This window comes from Petromyzon marinus, chromosome 70 (genome assembly GCF_048934315.1).
Source record: "Petromyzon marinus isolate PM22_M1 ecotype Great Lakes invasive population chromosome 70, UKy_Petmar_22M1.pri1.0, whole genome shotgun sequence".
NCBI lineage: Eukaryota > Metazoa > Chordata > Hyperoartia > Petromyzontiformes > Petromyzontidae > Petromyzon > Petromyzon marinus.
Window position 1 is genome coordinate 876,484 of NC_133736.1, and position 17,743 is coordinate 894,226.

General features: G+C 47.5%; 1 protein-coding gene across 1 annotated transcript in view; it reads left to right on the forward strand.

Moving 5' to 3' along the window:
* The window catches only part of LOC142906772 (uncharacterized), a 366,932-nt gene extending 349,401 nt beyond the window's left edge, over positions 1 to 17,531 (forward strand). Inside the window, exon 5 of the mRNA XM_076055238.1 lies at positions 16,957 to 17,531. Coding sequence (XP_075911353.1) covers positions 16,957 to 17,430 — 474 coding nt within the window. The 3' untranslated portion in view covers positions 17,431 to 17,531. The remainder of the gene's footprint in view (positions 1 to 16,956) is intronic.
* The last annotated feature ends 212 nt before the right edge of the window (positions 17,532 to 17,743 follow it).

A 17,743-nucleotide genomic window follows, 5' to 3' on the forward strand; every position in this document is an offset into this window, starting at 1 on the left:
CGTCAGACTCAGGTTTTTACCTCTAGACGAGGTTGTTCGGCGTCAGACTCAGAGGTTTTTACCTCTAGACGAGGCTGTTCGTTGTCAGACTCAGAGATTTTTACCTCTAGACGAGATTGTTCGGTGTCAGACTCAGAGGTTTTTACCTCTAGACGAGGTTGTTCGGTGTCAGACTCAGAGGTTTTTACCTCTAGACGAGGCTGTTCGGTGCCAGACTCAGAGGTTTTTACCTCTAGACGAGGTTGTTCGGCGTCAGACTCAGAGGTTTTTACCTCTAGACGAGGCTGTTCGTTGTCAGACTCAGAGATTTTTACCTCTAGACGAGATTGTTCGGTGTCAGACTCAGAGGTTTTTACCTCTAGACGAGGCTGTTCGGTGTCAGACTCAGAAGTTTTTACCTGTAGACGAAGCTGTTCGGTGCCAGACTCAGAGGTTTTTACCTCTAGACGAGGTTGTTCGGTGCCAGACTCAGAGGTTTTTAACTCTAGACGAGGTTGTTCGGTGTCAGAGTCAGAGGTTTTTACCTCTAGACGAGGTTATTCGGTGTCAGACTCAGAGGTTTTTACCTCTAGACGAGGCTGTTCGGTGTCAGACTCAGAGGTTTTTACCTCTAGACGAGGCTGTTCGGCGTCAGATTCAGAGGTTTTTACTTCTAGACGAAGTTGTTCGACGTCAGATTCAGAGGTTTTTACTTCTAGACGAGGTTGTTCGGTGTCAGACTCAGAGGTTTTTACCTCTAGACGAGGCTGTTCGGCGTCAGACTCAGAGGTTTTTACCTCTAGACGTGGTTGTTCGGTGTCAGACTCAGAGGTTTTTACCTCTAGACGAGGCTGTTCGGCGTCAGACTCAGAGGTTTTTACCTCTAGACGTGGTTGTTCGGTGTCAGACTCAGAGGTTTTTTCCCTCTAGATGAGGCTGTTCGGCGTCAGACTCAGAGGTTTTTTTCCGTCTAGGCGAGGCTGTTCGGCGTCAGACTCAGAGGTTTTTACCTCTAGACGAGGCTGTTCCGCGTCAGATTCAGATGTTTTTACCTCTAGACGAGGTTGTTCGGTGTCAGACTCAGAGGTTTTTACATCTAGACGAGGTTGTTCGGTGTAAGACTCAGAGGTTTTTACCTCTAGACAAGGTTGTTCGGCTTCAGACTCAAGAGGTTTTTACCTCTAGACGAGTTTGTTCGGCGTCAAACTCAAAGGTTTTTACCTCTAGACGAGGCTGTTCGACGTCAGACTCAAAGGTTTTTACCTCTAGACGATGTTATTCGGTGTCAGACTCAGAGGTTTTTACCTCTAGACGAGGTTGTTCGGTGTCAGACTCAGAGGTTTTTACCTCTAGACGAGGTTGTTCGGTGTCAGACTCAGAGGTTTTTACCTCTAGACGAGGCTGTTCGGTGCCAGACTCAGAGGTTTTTACCTCTAGACGAGGCTGTTCGACGTCAGACTCAGAGATTTTTACCTCTAGACGAGATTGTTCGGTGTCAGACTCAGAGGTTTTTTCCGTCTAGACGAGGCTGTTCGGCGTCAGACTCAGAGGTTTTTACCTCTAGACGAGGCTGTTCCGCGTCAGATTCAGAGGTTTTTACCTCTAGACGAGGTTGTTCGGTGTCAAACTCAAAGGTTTTTACCTCTAGACGAGGCTGTTCGACGTCAGACTCAAAGGTTTTTACCTCTAGACGATGTTATTCGGTGTCAGACTCAGAGGTTTTTACCTCTAGACGAGGTTGTTCGGTGTCAGACTCAGAGGTTTTTACCTCTAGACGAGGTTGTTCGGTGTCAGACTCAGAGGTTTTTACCTCTAGACGAGGCTTTTCGGTGCCAGACTCAGAGGTTTTTACCTCTAGACGAGGCTGTTCGACGTCAGACTCAGAGATTTTTACCTCTAGACGAGATTGTTCGGTGTCAGACTCAGAGGTTTTTACCTCTAGACGAGGTTGTTCGGTGTCAGACTCAGAGGTTTTTTTACTTCTAGACGAGGCTGTTCGTTGTCAGACTCAGAGGTTTTTACCTCTAGACGAGGCTGTTCGGTGCCAGACTCAGAGGTTTTTACCTCTAGACGAGGCTGTTCGACGTCAGACTCAGGTTTTTACCTCTAGACGAGGTTGTTCGGTGTCAGAGTCAGAGGTTTTTACCTCTAGACGAGGTTATTCGGTGTCAGACTCAGAGGTTTTTACCTCTAGACGAGGCTGTTCGGTGTCAGACTCAGAGGTTTTTACCTCTAGACGAGGCTGTTCGGCGTCAGATTCAGAGGTTTTTACCTCTAGACGAGGTTGTTCGGTGTCAGACTCAGAGGTTTTTACATCTAGACGAGGTTGTTCGATGTAAGACTCAGAGGTTTTTACCTCTAGACAAGGTTGTTCGGCTTCAGACTCAAGAGGTTTTTACCTCTAGACGAGTTTGTTCGGCGTCAAACTCAAAGGTTTTTACCTCTAGACGAGGCTGTTCGACGTCAGACTCAAAGGTTTTTACCTCTAGACGATGTTATTCGGTGTTAGACTCAGAGGTTTTTACCTCTAGACGAGGTTGTTCGGTGTCAGAGTCAGAGGTTTTTACCTCTAGACGAGGTTATTCGGTGTCAGACTCAGAGGTTTTTACCTCTAGACGAGGCTGTTCGGTGTCAGACTCAGAGGTTTTTACCTCTAGACGAGGCTGTTCGGCGTCAGATTCAGAGGTTTTTACTTCTAGACGAGGTTGTTCGACGTAAGATTCAGAGGTTTTTACTTCTAGACGAGGTTGTTCGGTGTCAGACTCAGAGGGTTTTACCTCTAGACGAGGCTTTTCGGCGTCAGACTCAGAGGTTTTTACCTCTAGACGAGGTTGTTCGGTGTCAGACTCAGAGGTTTTTTACTTCTAGACGAGGTTGTTCGGTGTCAGACTCAGAGGTTTTTACCTCTAGACGAGGTTGTTCGGTGTCAGAGTCAGAGGTTTTTACCTCTAGACGAGGCTGTTCGTTGTCAGACTCAGAGGTTTTTACCTCTAGACGAGGCTGTTCGGTGTCAGACTCAGAAGTTTTTACCTGTAGACGAAGCTGTTCGGTGCCAGACTCAGAGGTTTTTACCTCTAGACGAGGTTGTTCGGTGTCAGACTCAGAGGGTTTTACCTCTAGACGAGGCTGTTCAGCGTCAGACTCAGAGGTTTTTACCTCTAGACGAGGTTGTTCGGTGTCAGACTCAGAGGTTTTTTACTTCTAGACGAGGTTGTTCGGTGTCAGACTCAGAGGTTTTTACCTCTAGACGAGGCTGTTCGTTGTCAGACTCAGAGATTTTTACCTCTAGACGAGGTTGTTCGGTGTCAGACTCAGAGGTTTTTACCTCTAGACGAGGTTGTTCGGTGTCAGACTCAGAGGTTTTTACCTCTAGACGAGGCTGTTCGGTGCCAGACTCAGAGGTTTTTACCTCTAGACGAGGCTGTTCGACGTCAGACTCAGAGATTTTTACCTCTAGACGAGATTGTTAGGTGTCAGACTCAGAGGTTTTTACCTCTAGACGAGGTTGTTCGGTGTCAGACTCAGAGGTTTTTTACTTCTAGACGAGGCTGTTCGTTGTCAGACTCAGAGGTTTTTACCTCTAGACGAGGCTGTTCGGCGTCAGACTCAGAGGTTTTTTCCCTCTAGACGAGGCTGTTCGGCGTCAAACTCAGAGGTTTTTACCTCTAGACGAGGCTGTTCCGCGTCAGATTCAGAGGTTTTTACCTCTAGACGAGGTTGTTCGGTGTCAGACTCAGAGGTTTTTACCTCTAGACAAGGTTGTTCGGCTTCAGACTCAAGAGGTTATTATCTCTAGGCGAGGTTGTTCGGCGTCAAACTCAGAGGTTTTTACCTCTAGACGAGGCTGTTCGACGTCAGACTCAAAGGTTTTTACCTCTAGACGATGTTATTCGGTGTCAGACTCAGAGGTTTTTACCTCTAGACGAGGTTGTTCGGTGTCAGAGTCAGAGGTTTTTACCTCTAGACGAGGTTATTCGGTGTCAGACTCAGAGGTTTTTACCTCTAGACGAGGCTGTTCGGTGTCAGACTCAGAGGTTTTTACCTCTAGACGAGGCTGTTCGGTGTCAGACTCAGAGGTTTTTACCTCTAGACGAGGCTGTACGGTGTCAGACTCAGAGGTTTTTACCTCTAGACGAGGCTGTTCGGCGTCAGATTCAGAGGTTTTTACTTCTAGACGAGGTTGTTCGACGTCAGATTCAGAGGTTTTTACTTCTAGACGACGTTGTTCGGTGTCAGACTCAGAGGTTTTTACCTCTAGACGAGGTTGTTCGGTGTCAGAGTCAGAGGTTTTTACCTCTAGACGAGGTTATTCGGTGTCAGAGTCAGAGGTTTTTACCTCTAGACGAGGCTGTACGGTGTCAGACTCAGAGGTTTTTACCTCTAGACGAGGCTGTTCGGCGTCAGATTCAGAGGTTTTTACTTCTAGACGAGGTTGTTCGACGTCAGATTCAGAGGTTTTTACTTCTAAACGAGGTTGTTCGGTGTCAGACTCAGAGGTTTTTACCTCTAGACGAGGCTCTTCGGCGTCAGACTCAGAGGTTTTTTTACCTCTAGACGAGGTTGTTCGGTGTCAGGCTCAGAGGTTTTTACCTCTAGACGAGGTTGTTCGGTGTCAGACTCAGAAGTTTTTACCTCTAGACGAGGTTGTTCGGTGCCAGACTCAGAGGTTTTTTTCCCTCTAGACGAGGCTGTTCGGCATCAGACTCAGAGGTTTTTTCCCTCTAGACGAGGCTGTTTGGCGTCAGACTCAGAGGTTTTTACCTCTAGACGAGGCTGTTCCGCGTCAGATTCAGAGGTTTTTACCTCTAGACGAGGTTGTTTGGTGTCAGACTCAGAGGTTTTTACATCTAGACGAGGTTGTTCGGCTTCAGACTCAAGAGGTTATTATCTCTAGGCGAGGTTGTTCGGCGTCAAACTCAGAGGTTTTTACCTCTAGACGAGGCTGTTCGACGTCAGACTCAAAGGTTTTTACCTCTAGACGATGTTATTCGGTGTCAGACTCAGAGGTTTTTACCTCTAGACGAGGTTGTTCGGTGTCAGAGTCAGAGGTTTTTACCTCTAGACGAGGTTATTCGGTGTCAGACTCAGAGGTTTTTACCTCTAGACGAGGCTGTTCGGTGTCAGACTCAGAGGTTTTTACCTCTAGACGAGGCTGTTCGGTGTCAGACTCAGAGGTTTTTACCTCTAGACGAGGCTGTACGGTGTCAGACTCAGAGGTTTTTACCTCTAGACGAGGCTGTTCGGCGTCAGATTCAGAGGTTTTTACTTCTAGACGAGGTTGTTCGACGTCAGATTCAGAGGTTTTTACTTCTAGACGACGTTGTTCGGTGTCAGACTCAGAGGTTTTTACCTCTAGACGAGGTTGTTCGGTGTCAGAGTCAGAGGTTTTTACCTCTAGACGAGGTTATTCGGTGTCAGAGTCAGAGGTTTTTACCTCTAGACGAGGCTGTACGGTGTCAGACTCAGAGGTGTTTACCTCTAGACGAGGCTGTTCGGCGTCAGATTCAGAGGTTTTTACTTCTAGACGAGGTTGTTCGACGTCAGATTCAGAGGTTTTTACTTCTAAACGAGGTTGTTCGGTGTCAGACTCAGAGGTTTTTACCTCTAGACGAGGCTCTTCGGTGTCAGAATCAGAAGTTTTTACCTCTAGACGAGGTTGTTCGGTGCCAGACTCAGAGGTTTTTTTCCCTCTAGACGAGGCTGTTCGGCGTCAGACTCAGAGGTTTTTTCCCTCTAGACGAGGCTGTTTGGCGTCAGACTCAGAGGTTTTTACCTCTAGACGAGGCTGTTCCGCGTCAGATTCAGAGGTTTTTACCTCTAGACGAGGTTGTTTGGTGTCAGACTCAGAGGTTTTTACATCTAGACGAGGTTGTTCGGTGTCAGACTCAGAGGTTTTTACCTCTAGACGAGGCTGTTCGACGTCAGACTCAAAGGTTTTTACCTCTAGACGATGTTATTCGGTGTCAGACTCAGAGGTTTTTACCTCTAGACGAGGCTGTTCGACGTCAGACTCAAAGGTTTTTACCTCTAGACGAGGCTGTTCGGTGTCAGACTCAGAGGTTTTTACCTCTAGACGAGGTTGTTCGGTGTCAGAGTCAAAGGTTTTTACCTCTAGACGAGGTTATTCGGTGTCAGAGTCAGAGGTTTTTACCTCTAGACGAGGTTGTTCGGTGTCAGAATCAGAGGGTTTTACCTCTAGACGAGGTTATTCGGTGTCAGACTCAGAGGTTTTTACCTCTAGACGAGGCTGTTCGGCGTCAGATTCAGAGGTTTTTACTTCTAGACGAGGTTGTTCGACGTCAGATTCAGAGGTTTTTACTTCTAGACGAGGTTGTTCGGTGTCAGACTCAGAGGTTTTTACCTCTAGACGAGGCTGTTCGGCGTCAGACTCAGAGGTTTTTACCTCTAGACGAGGTTGTTCGGTGTCAGACTCAGAGGTTTTTACCTCTAGACGAGGTTGTTCGGTGTCAGACTCAGAGGTTTTTACCTCTAGACGAGGTTGTTCGGTGTCAGACTCAGAGGTTTTTACCTCTAGACGAGGTTGTTCCGTGTCAGACTCAGAGGTTTTTACCTCTAGACGATGTTATTCGGTGTCAGACTCAGAGGTTTTTACCTCTAGACGAGGTTGTTCGGTGTCAGAGTCAGAGGTTTTTACCTCTAGACGAGGTTATTCGGTGTCAGACTCAAGAGGTTTTTACTTCTAGACGAGGTTGTTCGACGTCAGATTCAGAGGTTTTTACTTCTAGACGAGGTTGTTCGGTGTCAGACTCAGAGGTTTTTACATCTAGACGAGGTTGTTCGGTGTCAGACTCAGAGGTTTTTACCTCTAGACGAGGCTGTTCGGTGTCAGACTCAGAGGTTTTTACCTCTAGACGAGGCTGTACGGTGTCAGACTCGGAGGTTTTTACCTCTAGACGAGGCTGTTCGGTGCCAGACTCAGAGGTTTTTAACTCTAGACGAGGCTGTTCGACGTCAGACTCAGGTTTTTACCTCTAGACGAGGTTGTTCGGCGTCAGACTCAGAGGTTTTTACCTCTAGACGAGGCTGTTCGTTGTCAGACTCAGAGATTTTTACCTCTAGACGAGATTGTTCGGTGTCAGACTCAGAGGTTTTTACCTCTAGACGAGGTTGTTCGGTGTCAGACTCAGAGGTTTTTACCTCTAGACGAGGCTGTTCGGTGCCAGACTCAGAGGTTTTTACCTCTAGACGAGGTTGTTCGGCGTCAGACTCAGAGGTTTTTACCTCTAGACGAGGCTGTTCGTTGTCAGACTCAGAGATTTTTACCTCTAGACGAGATTGTTCGGTGTCAGACTCAGAGGTTTTTACCTCTAGACGAGGCTGTTCGGTGTCAGACTCAGAAGTTTTTACCTGTAGACGAAGCTGTTCGGTGCCAGACTCAGAGGTTTTTACCTCTAGACGAGGTTGTTCGGTGCCAGACTCAGAGGTTTTTAACTCTAGACGAGGTTGTTCGGTGTCAGAGTCAGAGGTTTTTACCTCTAGACGAGGTTATTCGGTGTCAGACTCAGAGGTTTTTACCTCTAGACGAGGCTGTTCGGTGTCAGACTCAGAGGTTTTTACCTCTAGACGAGGCTGTTCGGCGTCAGATTCAGAGGTTTTTACTTCTAGACGAAGTTGTTCGACGTCAGATTCAGAGGTTTTTACTTCTAGACGAGGTTGTTCGGTGTCAGACTCAGAGGTTTTTACCTCTAGACGAGGCTGTTCGGCGTCAGACTCAGAGGTTTTTACCTCTAGACGTGGTTGTTCGGTGTCAGACTCAGAGGTTTTTACCTCTAGACGAGGCTGTTCGGCGTCAGACTCAGAGGTTTTTACCTCTAGACGTGGTTGTTCGGTGTCAGACTCAGAGGTTTTTTCCCTCTAGATGAGGCTGTTCGGCGTCAGACTCAGAGGTTTTTTTCCGTCTAGGCGAGGCTGTTCGGCGTCAGACTCAGAGGTTTTTACCTCTAGACGAGGCTGTTCCGCGTCAGATTCAGATGTTTTTACCTCTAGACGAGGTTGTTCGGTGTCAGACTCAGAGGTTTTTACATCTAGACGAGGTTGTTCGGTGTAAGACTCAGAGGTTTTTACCTCTAGACAAGGTTGTTCGGCTTCAGACTCAAGAGGTTTTTACCTCTAGACGAGTTTGTTCGGCGTCAAACTCAAAGGTTTTTACCTCTAGACGAGGCTGTTCGACGTCAGACTCAAAGGTTTTTACCTCTAGACGATGTTATTCGGTGTCAGACTCAGAGGTTTTTACCTCTAGACGAGGTTGTTCGGTGTCAGACTCAGAGGTTTTTACCTCTAGACGAGGTTGTTCGGTGTCAGACTCAGAGGTTTTTACCTCTAGACGAGGCTGTTCGGTGCCAGACTCAGAGGTTTTTACCTCTAGACGAGGCTGTTCGACGTCAGACTCAGAGATTTTTACCTCTAGACGAGATTGTTCGGTGTCAGACTCAGAGGTTTTTTCCGTCTAGACGAGGCTGTTCGGCGTCAGACTCAGAGGTTTTTACCTCTAGACGAGGCTGTTCCGCGTCAGATTCAGAGGTTTTTACCTCTAGACGAGGTTGTTCGGTGTCAAACTCAAAGGTTTTTACCTCTAGACGAGGCTGTTCGACGTCAGACTCAAAGGTTTTTACCTCTAGACGATGTTATTCGGTGTCAGACTCAGAGGTTTTTACCTCTAGACGAGGTTGTTCGGTGTCAGACTCAGAGGTTTTTACCTCTAGACGAGGTTGTTCGTTGTCAGACTCAGAGGTTTTTACCTCTAGACGAGGCTGTTCGGTGCCAGACTCAGAGGTTTTTACCTCTAGACGAGGCTGTTCGACGTCAGACTCAGAGATTTTTACCTCTAGACGAGATTGTTCGGTGTCAGACTCAGAGGTTTTTACCTCTAGACGAGGTTGTTCGGTGTCAGACTCAGAGGTTTTTTACTTCTAGACGAGGCTGTTCGTTGTCAGACTCAGAGGTTTTTACCTCTAGACGAGGCTGTTCGGTGCCAGACTCAGAGGTTTTTACCTCTAGACGAGGCTGTTCGACGTCAGACTCAGGTTTTTACCTCTAGACGAGGTTGTTCGGTGTCAGAGTCAGAGGTTTTTACCTCTAGACGAGGTTATTCGGTGTCAGACTCAGAGGTTTTTACCTCTAGACGAGGTTGTTCGGTGCCAGAATCAGAGGTTTTTTCCCTCTAGACGAGGCTGTTCGGCGTCAGACTCAGAGGTTTTTTTCCCTCTAGACGAGGCTGTTCGGCGTCAGACTCAGAGGTTTTTACCTCTAGACGAGGCTGTTCCGCGTCAGATTCAGAGGTTTTTACCTCTAGACAAGGTTGTTCGGCTTCAGACTCAAGAGGTTTTTACCTCTAGACGAGGTTGTTCGGCGTCAAACTCAGAGGTTTTTACCTCTAGACGAGGCTGTTCGACGTCAGACTCAAAGGTTTTTACCTCTAGACTATGTTATTCGGTGTCAGACTCAGAGGTTTTTACCTCTAGACGAGGTTGTTCGGTGTCAGAGTCAGAGGTTTTTACCTCTAGACGAGGTTATTCGGTGTCAGACTCAGAGGTTTTTACCTCTAGACGAGGCTGTTCGGTGTCAGACTCAGAGGTTTTTACCTCTAGACGAGGCTGTTCGGTGTCAGACTCAGAGGTTTTTACCTCTAGACGAGGCTGTACGGTGTCAGACTCAGAGGTTTTTACCTCTAGACGAGGCTGTTCGGCGTCAGATTCAGAGGTTTTTACTTCTAGACGAGGTTGTTCGACGTCAGACTCAGAGATTTTTACCTCTAGACGAGGTTGTTCGGTGCCAGAATCAGAGGTTTTTTCCCTCTAGACGAGGCTGTTCGGCGTCAGACTCAGAGGTTTTTTTCCCTCTAGACGAGGCTGTTCGGCGTCAGACTCAGAGGTTTTTACCTCTAGACGAGGCTGTTCCGCGTCAGATTCAGAGGTTTTTACCTCTAGACAAGGTTGTTCGGCTTCAGACTCAAGAGGTTTTTACCTCTAGACGAGGTTGTTCGGCGTCAAACTCAGAGGTTTTTACCTCTAGACGAGGCTGTTCGACGTCAGACTCAAAGGTTTTTACCTCTAGACTATGTTATTCGGTGTCAGACTCAGAGGTTTTTACCTCTAGACGAGGTTGTTCGGTGTCAGAGTCAGAGGTTTTTACCTCTAGACGAGGTTATTCGGTGTCAGACTCAGAGGTTTTTACCTCTAGACGAGGCTGTTCGGTGTCAGACTCAGAGGTTTTTACCTCTAGACGAGGCTGTTCGGTGTCAGACTCAGAGGTTTTTACCTCTAGACGAGGCTGTACGGTGTCAGACTCAGAGGTTTTTACCTCTAGACGAGGCTGTTCGGCGTCAGATTCAGAGGTTTTTACTTCTAGACGAGGTTGTTCGACGTCAGATTCAGAGGTTTTTACTTCTAGACGAGGTTGTTCGGTGTCAGACTCAGAGGTTTTTACCTCTAGACGAGGCTGTTCGGCGTCAGACTCAGAGGTTTTTTACTTCTAGACGAGGTTGTTCGGTGTCAGACTCAGAGGTTTTTACCTCTAGACGCGGCTGTTCGTTGTCAGACTCAGAGATTTTTACCTCTAGACGAGATTGTTCGGTGTCAGACTCAGAGGTTTTTATCTCTAGACGAGGCTGTTCGGTGTCAGACTCAGAAGTTTTTACCTGTAGACGAAGCTGTTCGGTGCCAGACTCAGAGGTTTTTACCTCTAGACGAGGTTGTTCGGTGCCAGACTCAGAGGTTTTTAACTCTAGACGAGGTTGTTCGGTGTCAGAGTCAGAGGTTTTTACCTCTAGACGAGGTTATTCAGTGTCAGACTCAGAGGTTTTTACCTCTAGACGAGGCTGTTCGGTGTCAGACTCAGAGGTTTTTACCTCTAGACGAGGCTGTTCGGCGTCAGATTCAGAGGTTTTTACTTCTAGACGAAGTTGTTCGACGTCAGATTCAGAGGTTTTTACTTCTAGACGAGGTTGTTCGGTGTCAGACTCAGAGGTTTTTACCTCTAGACGAGGCTGTTCAGCGTCAGACTCAGAGGTTTTTACCTCTAGACGTGGTTGTTCGGTGTCAGACTCAGAGGTTTTTACCTCTAGACGAGGCTGTTCGGCGTCAGACTCAGAGGTTTTTACCTCTAGACGTGGTTGTTTGGTGTCAGACTCAGAGGTTTTTTCCCTCTAGACGAGGCTGTTCGGCGTCAGACTCAGAGGTTTTTTTCCGTCTAGACGAGGCTGTTCGGCGTCAGACGCAGAGGTTTTTACCTCTAGACGAGGCTGTTCCGCGTCAGATTCAGAGGTTTTTACCTCTAGACGAGGTTGTTCGGTGTCAGACTCAGAGGTTTTTACATCTAGACGAGGTTGTTCGGTGTAAGACTCAGAGGTTTTTACCTCTAGACAAGGTTGTTCGGCTTCAGACTCAAGAGGTTTTTACCTCTAGACGAGTTTGTTCGGCGTCAAACTCAAAGGTTTTTACCTCTAGACGAAGCTGTTCGACGTCAGACTCAAAGGTTTTTACCTCTAGACGATGTTATTCGGTGTCAGACTCAGAGGTTTTTACCTCTAGACGAGGTTGTTCGGTGTCAGAGTCAGAGGTTTTTACCTCTAGACGAGGTTATTCGGTGTCAGACTCAGAGGTTTTTACCTCTAGACGAGGCTGTTCGGTGTCAGACTCAGAGGTTTTTACCTCTAGACGAGGCTGTTCGGTGTCAGACTCAGAGGTTTTTACCTCTAGACGAGGCTGTTCGGCGTCAGATTCAGAGGTTTTTACTTCTAGACGAGGTTGTTCGACGTAAGATTCAGAGGTTTTTACTTCTAGACGAGGTTGTTCGGTGTCAGACTCAGAGGGTTTTACCTCTAGACGAGGCTTTTCGGCGTCAGACTCAGAGGTTTTTACCTCTAGACGAGGTTGTTCGGTGTCAGACTCAGAGGTTTTTTACTTCTAGACGAGGTTGTTCGGTGTCAGACTCAGAGGTTTTTACCTCTAGACGAGGTTGTTCGGTGTCAGAGTCAGAGGGTTTTACCTCTAGACGAGGCTGTTCAGCGTCAGACTCAGAGGTTTTTACCTCTAGACGAGGTTGTTCGGTGTCAGACTCAGAGGTTTTTTACTTCTAGACGAGGTTGTTTGGTGTCAGACTCAGAGGTTTTTACCTCTAGACGAGGCTGTTCGTTGTCAGACTCAGAGATTTTTACCTCTAGACGAGGTTGTTCGGTGTCAGACTCAGAGGTTTTTACCTCTAGACGAGGTTGTTCGGTGTCAGACTCAGAGGTTTTTACCTCTAGACGAGGCTGTTCGGTGCCAGACTCAGAGGTTTTTACCTCTAGACGAGGCTGTTCGACGTCAGACTCAGAGATTTTTACCTCTAGACGAGATTGTTCGGTGTCAGACTCAGAGGTTTTTTCCCTCTAGACGAGGCTGTTCGGCGTCAGATTCAGAGGTTTTTACTTCTAGACGAGGTTGTTCGACGTCAGACTCAGAGATTTTTACCTCTAGACGAGGTTGTTCGGTGCCAGAATCAGAGGTTTTTTCCCTCTAGACGAGGCTGTTCGGCGTCAGACTCAGAGGTTTTTTTCCCTCTAGACGAGGCTGTTCGGCGTCAGACTCAGAGGTTTTTACCTCTAGACGAGGCTGTTCCGCGTCAGATTCAGAGGTTTTTACCTCTAGACAAGGTTGTTCGGCTTCAGACTCAAGAGGTTTTTACCTCTAGACGAGGTTGTTCGGCGTCAAACTCAGAGGTTTTTACCTCTAGACGAGGCTGTTCGACGTCAGACTCAAAGGTTTTTACCTCTAGACTATGTTATTCGGTGTCAGACTCAGAGGTTTTTACCTCTAGACGAGGTTGTTCGGTGTCAGAGTCAGAGGTTTTTACCTCTAGACGAGGTTATTCGGTGTCAGACTCAGAGGTTTTTACCTCTAGACGAGGCTGTTCGGTGTCAGACTCAGAGGTTTTTACCTCTAGACGAGGCTGTTCGGTGTCAGACTCAGAGGTTTTTACCTCTAGACGAGGCTGTACGGTGTCAGACTCAGAGGTTTTTACCTCTAGACGAGGCTGTTCGGCGTCAGATTCAGAGGTTTTTACTTCTAGACGAGGTTGTTCGACGTCAGATTCAGAGGTTTTTACTTCTAGACGAGGTTGTTCGGTGTCAGACTCAGAGGTTTTTACCTCTAGACGAGGCTGTTCGGCGTCAGACTCAGAGGTTTTTTACTTCTAGACGAGGTTGTTCGGTGTCAGACTCAGAGGTTTTTACCTCTAGACGCGGCTGTTCGTTGTCAGACTCAGAGATTTTTACCTCTAGACGAGATTGTTCGGTGTCAGACTCAGAGGTTTTTATCTCTAGACGAGGCTGTTCGGTGTCAGACTCAGAAGTTTTTACCTGTAGACGAAGCTGTTCGGTGCCAGACTCAGAGGTTTTTACCTCTAGACGAGGTTGTTCGGTGCCAGACTCAGAGGTTTTTAACTCTAGACGAGGTTGTTCGGTGTCAGAGTCAGAGGTTTTTACCTCTAGACGAGGTTATTCAGTGTCAGACTCAGAGGTTTTTACCTCTAGACGAGGCTGTTCGGTGTCAGACTCAGAGGTTTTTACCTCTAGACGAGGCTGTTCGGCGTCAGATTCAGAGGTTTTTACTTCTAGACGAAGTTGTTCGACGTCAGATTCAGAGGTTTTTACTTCTAGACGAGGTTGTTCGGTGTCAGACTCAGAGGTTTTTACCTCTAGACGAGGCTGTTCAGCGTCAGACTCAGAGGTTTTTACCTCTAGACGTGGTTGTTCGGTGTCAGACTCAGAGGTTTTTACCTCTAGACGAGGCTGTTCGGCGTCAGACTCAGAGGTTTTTACCTCTAGACGTGGTTGTTTGGTGTCAGACTCAGAGGTTTTTTCCCTCTAGACGAGGCTGTTCGGCGTCAGACTCAGAGGTTTTTTTCCGTCTAGACGAGGCTGTTCGGCGTCAGACGCAGAGGTTTTTACCTCTAGACGAGGCTGTTCCGCGTCAGATTCAGAGGTTTTTACCTCTAGACGAGGTTGTTCGGTGTCAGACTCAGAGGTTTTTACATCTAGACGAGGTTGTTCGGTGTAAGACTCAGAGGTTTTTACCTCTAGACAAGGTTGTTCGGCTTCAGACTCAAGAGGTTTTTACCTCTAGACGAGTTTGTTCGGCGTCAAACTCAAAGGTTTTTACCTCTAGACGAAGCTGTTCGACGTCAGACTCAAAGGTTTTTACCTCTAGACGATGTTATTCGGTGTCAGACTCAGAGGTTTTTACCTCTAGACGAGGTTGTTCGGTGTCAGAGTCAGAGGTTTTTACCTCTAGACGAGGTTATTCGGTGTCAGACTCAGAGGTTTTTACCTCTAGACGAGGCTGTTCGGTGTCAGACTCAGAGGTTTTTACCTCTAGACGAGGCTGTTCGGTGTCAGACTCAGAGGTTTTTACCTCTAGACGAGGCTGTTCGGCGTCAGATTCAGAGGTTTTTACTTCTAGACGAGGTTGTTCGACGTAAGATTCAGAGGTTTTTACTTCTAGACGAGGTTGTTCGGTGTCAGACTCAGAGGGTTTTACCTCTAGACGAGGCTTTTCGGCGTCAGACTCAGAGGTTTTTACCTCTAGACGAGGTTGTTCGGTGTCAGACTCAGAGGTTTTTTACTTCTAGACGAGGTTGTTCGGTGTCAGACTCAGAGGTTTTTACCTCTAGACGAGGTTGTTCGGTGTCAGAGTCAGAGGGTTTTACCTCTAGACGAGGCTGTTCAGCGTCAGACTCAGAGGTTTTTACCTCTAGACGAGGTTGTTCGGTGTCAGACTCAGAGGTTTTTTACTTCTAGACGAGGTTGTTTGGTGTCAGACTCAGAGGTTTTTACCTCTAGACGAGGCTGTTCGTTGTCAGACTCAGAGATTTTTACCTCTAGACGAGGTTGTTCGGTGTCAGACTCAGAGGTTTTTACCTCTAGACGAGGTTGTTCGGTGTCAGACTCAGAGGTTTTTACCTCTAGACGAGGCTGTTCGGTGCCAGACTCAGAGGTTTTTACCTCTAGACGAGGCTGTTCGACGTCAGACTCAGAGATTTTTACCTCTAGACGAGATTGTTCGGTGTCAGACTCAGAGGTTTTTTCCCTCTAGACGAGGCTGTTCGGCGTCAGACTCAGAGGTTTTTTTCCGTCTAGACGAGGCTGTTCGGCGTCAGACTCAGAGGTTTTTACCTCTAGACGAGGCTGTTCCGCGTCAGATTCAGAGGTTTTTACCTCTAGACGAGGTTGTTCGGTGTCAGACTCAGAGGTTTTTACATCTAGACGAGGTTGTTCGGTGTAAGACTCAGAGGTTTTTACCTCTAGACAAGGTTGTTCGGCTTCAGACTCAAGAGGTTTTTACCTCTAGACGAGTTTGTTCGGCGTCAAACTCAAAGGTTTTTACCTCTAGACGAGGCTGTTCGACGTCAGACTCAAAGGTTTTTACCTCTAGACGATGTTATTCGGTGTCAGACTCAGAGGTTTTTACCTCTAGACGAGGTTGTTCGGTGTCAGAGTCAGAGGTTTTTACCTCTAGACGAGGTTATTCGGTGTCACACTCAGAGGTTTTTACCTCTAGACGAGGCTGTTCGGTGTCAGACTCAGAGGTTTTTACCTCTAGACGAGGCTGTTCGGCGTCAGATTCAGAGGTTTTTACTTCTAGACGAGGTTGTTCGACGTAAGATTCAGAGGTTTTTACCTCTAGACGAGGTTGTTCGGTGTCAGACTCAGAGGTTTTTTACTTCTAGACGAGGTTGTTCGGTGTCAGACTCAGAGGTTTTTACCTCTAGACGAGGTTGTTCGGTGTCAGAGTCAGAGGGTTTTACCTCTAGACGAGGCTGTTCAGCGTCAGACTCAGAGGTTTTTACCTCTAGACGAGGTTGTTCGGTGTCAGACTCAGAGGTTTTTTACTTCTAGACGAGGTTGTTCGGTGTCAGACTCAGAGGTTTTTACCTCTAGACGAGGTTGTTCGTTGTCAGACTCAGAGATTTTTACCTCTAGACGAGGTTGTTCGGTGTCAGACTCAGAGGTTTTTACCTCTAGACGAGGTTGTTCGGTGTCAGACTCAGAGGTTTTTACCTCTAGACGAGGCTGTTCGGTGCCAGACTCAGAGGTTTTTACCTCTAGACGAGGTTGTTCGGTGTCAGACTCAGAGATTTTTACCTCTAGACGAGATTGTTCGGTGTCAGACTCAGAGGTTTTTACCTCTAGACGAGGTTGTTCGGTGTCAGACTCAGAGGTTTTTTACTTCTAGACGAGGCTGTTCGTTGTCAGACTCAGAGGTTTTTACCTCTAGACGAGGCTGTTCGGCGTCAGACTCAGAGGTTTTTTCCCTCTAGACGAGGCTGTTCGGCGTCAGACTCAGAGGTTTTTACCTCTAGACGAGGCTGTTCCGCGTCAGATTCAGAGGTTTTTACCTCTAGACGAGGTTGTTCGGTGTCAGACTCAGAGGTTTTTACCTCTAGACAAGGTTGTTCGGCTTCAGACTCAAGAGGTTTTTACCTCTAGGCGAGGTTGTTCGGCGTCAAACTCAGAGGTTTTTACCTCTAGACGAGGCTGTTCGACGTCAGACTCAAAGGTTTTTACCTCTAGACGATGTTATTCGGTGTCAGACTCAGAGGTTTTTACCTCTAGACGAGGTTGTTCGGTGTCAGAGTCAGAGGTTTTTACCTCTAGACGAGGTTATTCGGTGTCAGACTCAGAGGTTTTTACCTCTAGACGAGGCTGTTCGGTGTCAGACTCAGAGGTTTTTACCTCTAGACGAGGCTGTACGGTGTCAGACTCAGAGGTTTTTACCTCTAGACGAGGCTGTTCGGCGTCAGATTCAGAGGTTTTTACTTCTAGACGAGGTTGTTCGACGTCAGATTCAGAGGTTTTTACTTCTAGACGACGTTGTTCGGTGTCAGACTCAGAGGTTTTTACCTCTAGACGAGACTGTTCGGCGTCAGACTCAGAGGTTTTTTACTTCTAGACGAGGTTGTTCGGTGTCAGACTCAGAGGTTTTTACCTCCAGACGTGGTTGTTCGGCGTCAGACTCAGAGGTTTTTTTGCCTCTAGACGAGGCTGTTCGTTGTCAGACTCAGAGATTTTTACCTCTAGACGAGATTGTTCGGTGTCAGACTCAGAAGTTTTCACCTGTAGACGAAGCTGTTCGGTGCCAGACTCAGAGGTTTTTACCTCTAGACGAAGTTGTTTGGTGTCAGACTCAGAGGTTTTTACCTCTAGACGAGGTTGTTCGGTGCCAGACTCAGAGGTTTTTAACTCTAGACGAGGTTGTTCGGTGTCAGAGTCAGAGGTTTTTACCTCTAGACGAGGTTATTCGGTGTCGGACTCAGAGGTTTTTACCTCTAGACGAGGTTGTTCGGTCAGACTCAGAGGTTTTTACCTCTAGACGAGGCTGTTCGGTGCCAGACTCAGAGGTTTTTACCTCTAGACGAGGCTGTTCGACGTCAGACTCAGGTTTTTACCTCTAGACGAGGTTGTTCGGCGTCAGACTCTGAGGTTTTTACCTCTAGACGAGGCTGTTCGTTGTCAGACTCAGAGGTTTTTACCTCTAGACGAGGCTGTTCGGTGTCAGACTCAGAGGTTTTTACCTCTAGACGAGGCTGTTCGGTGCCAGACTCAGAGGTTTTTAACTCTAGACGAGGCTGTTCGACGTCAGACTCAGGTTTTTACCTCTAGACGAGGTTGTTCGGCGTCAGACTCAGAGGTTTTTACCTCTAGACGAGGCTGTTCGTTGTCAGACTCAGAGATTTTTACCTCTAGACGAGATTGTTCGGTGTCAGA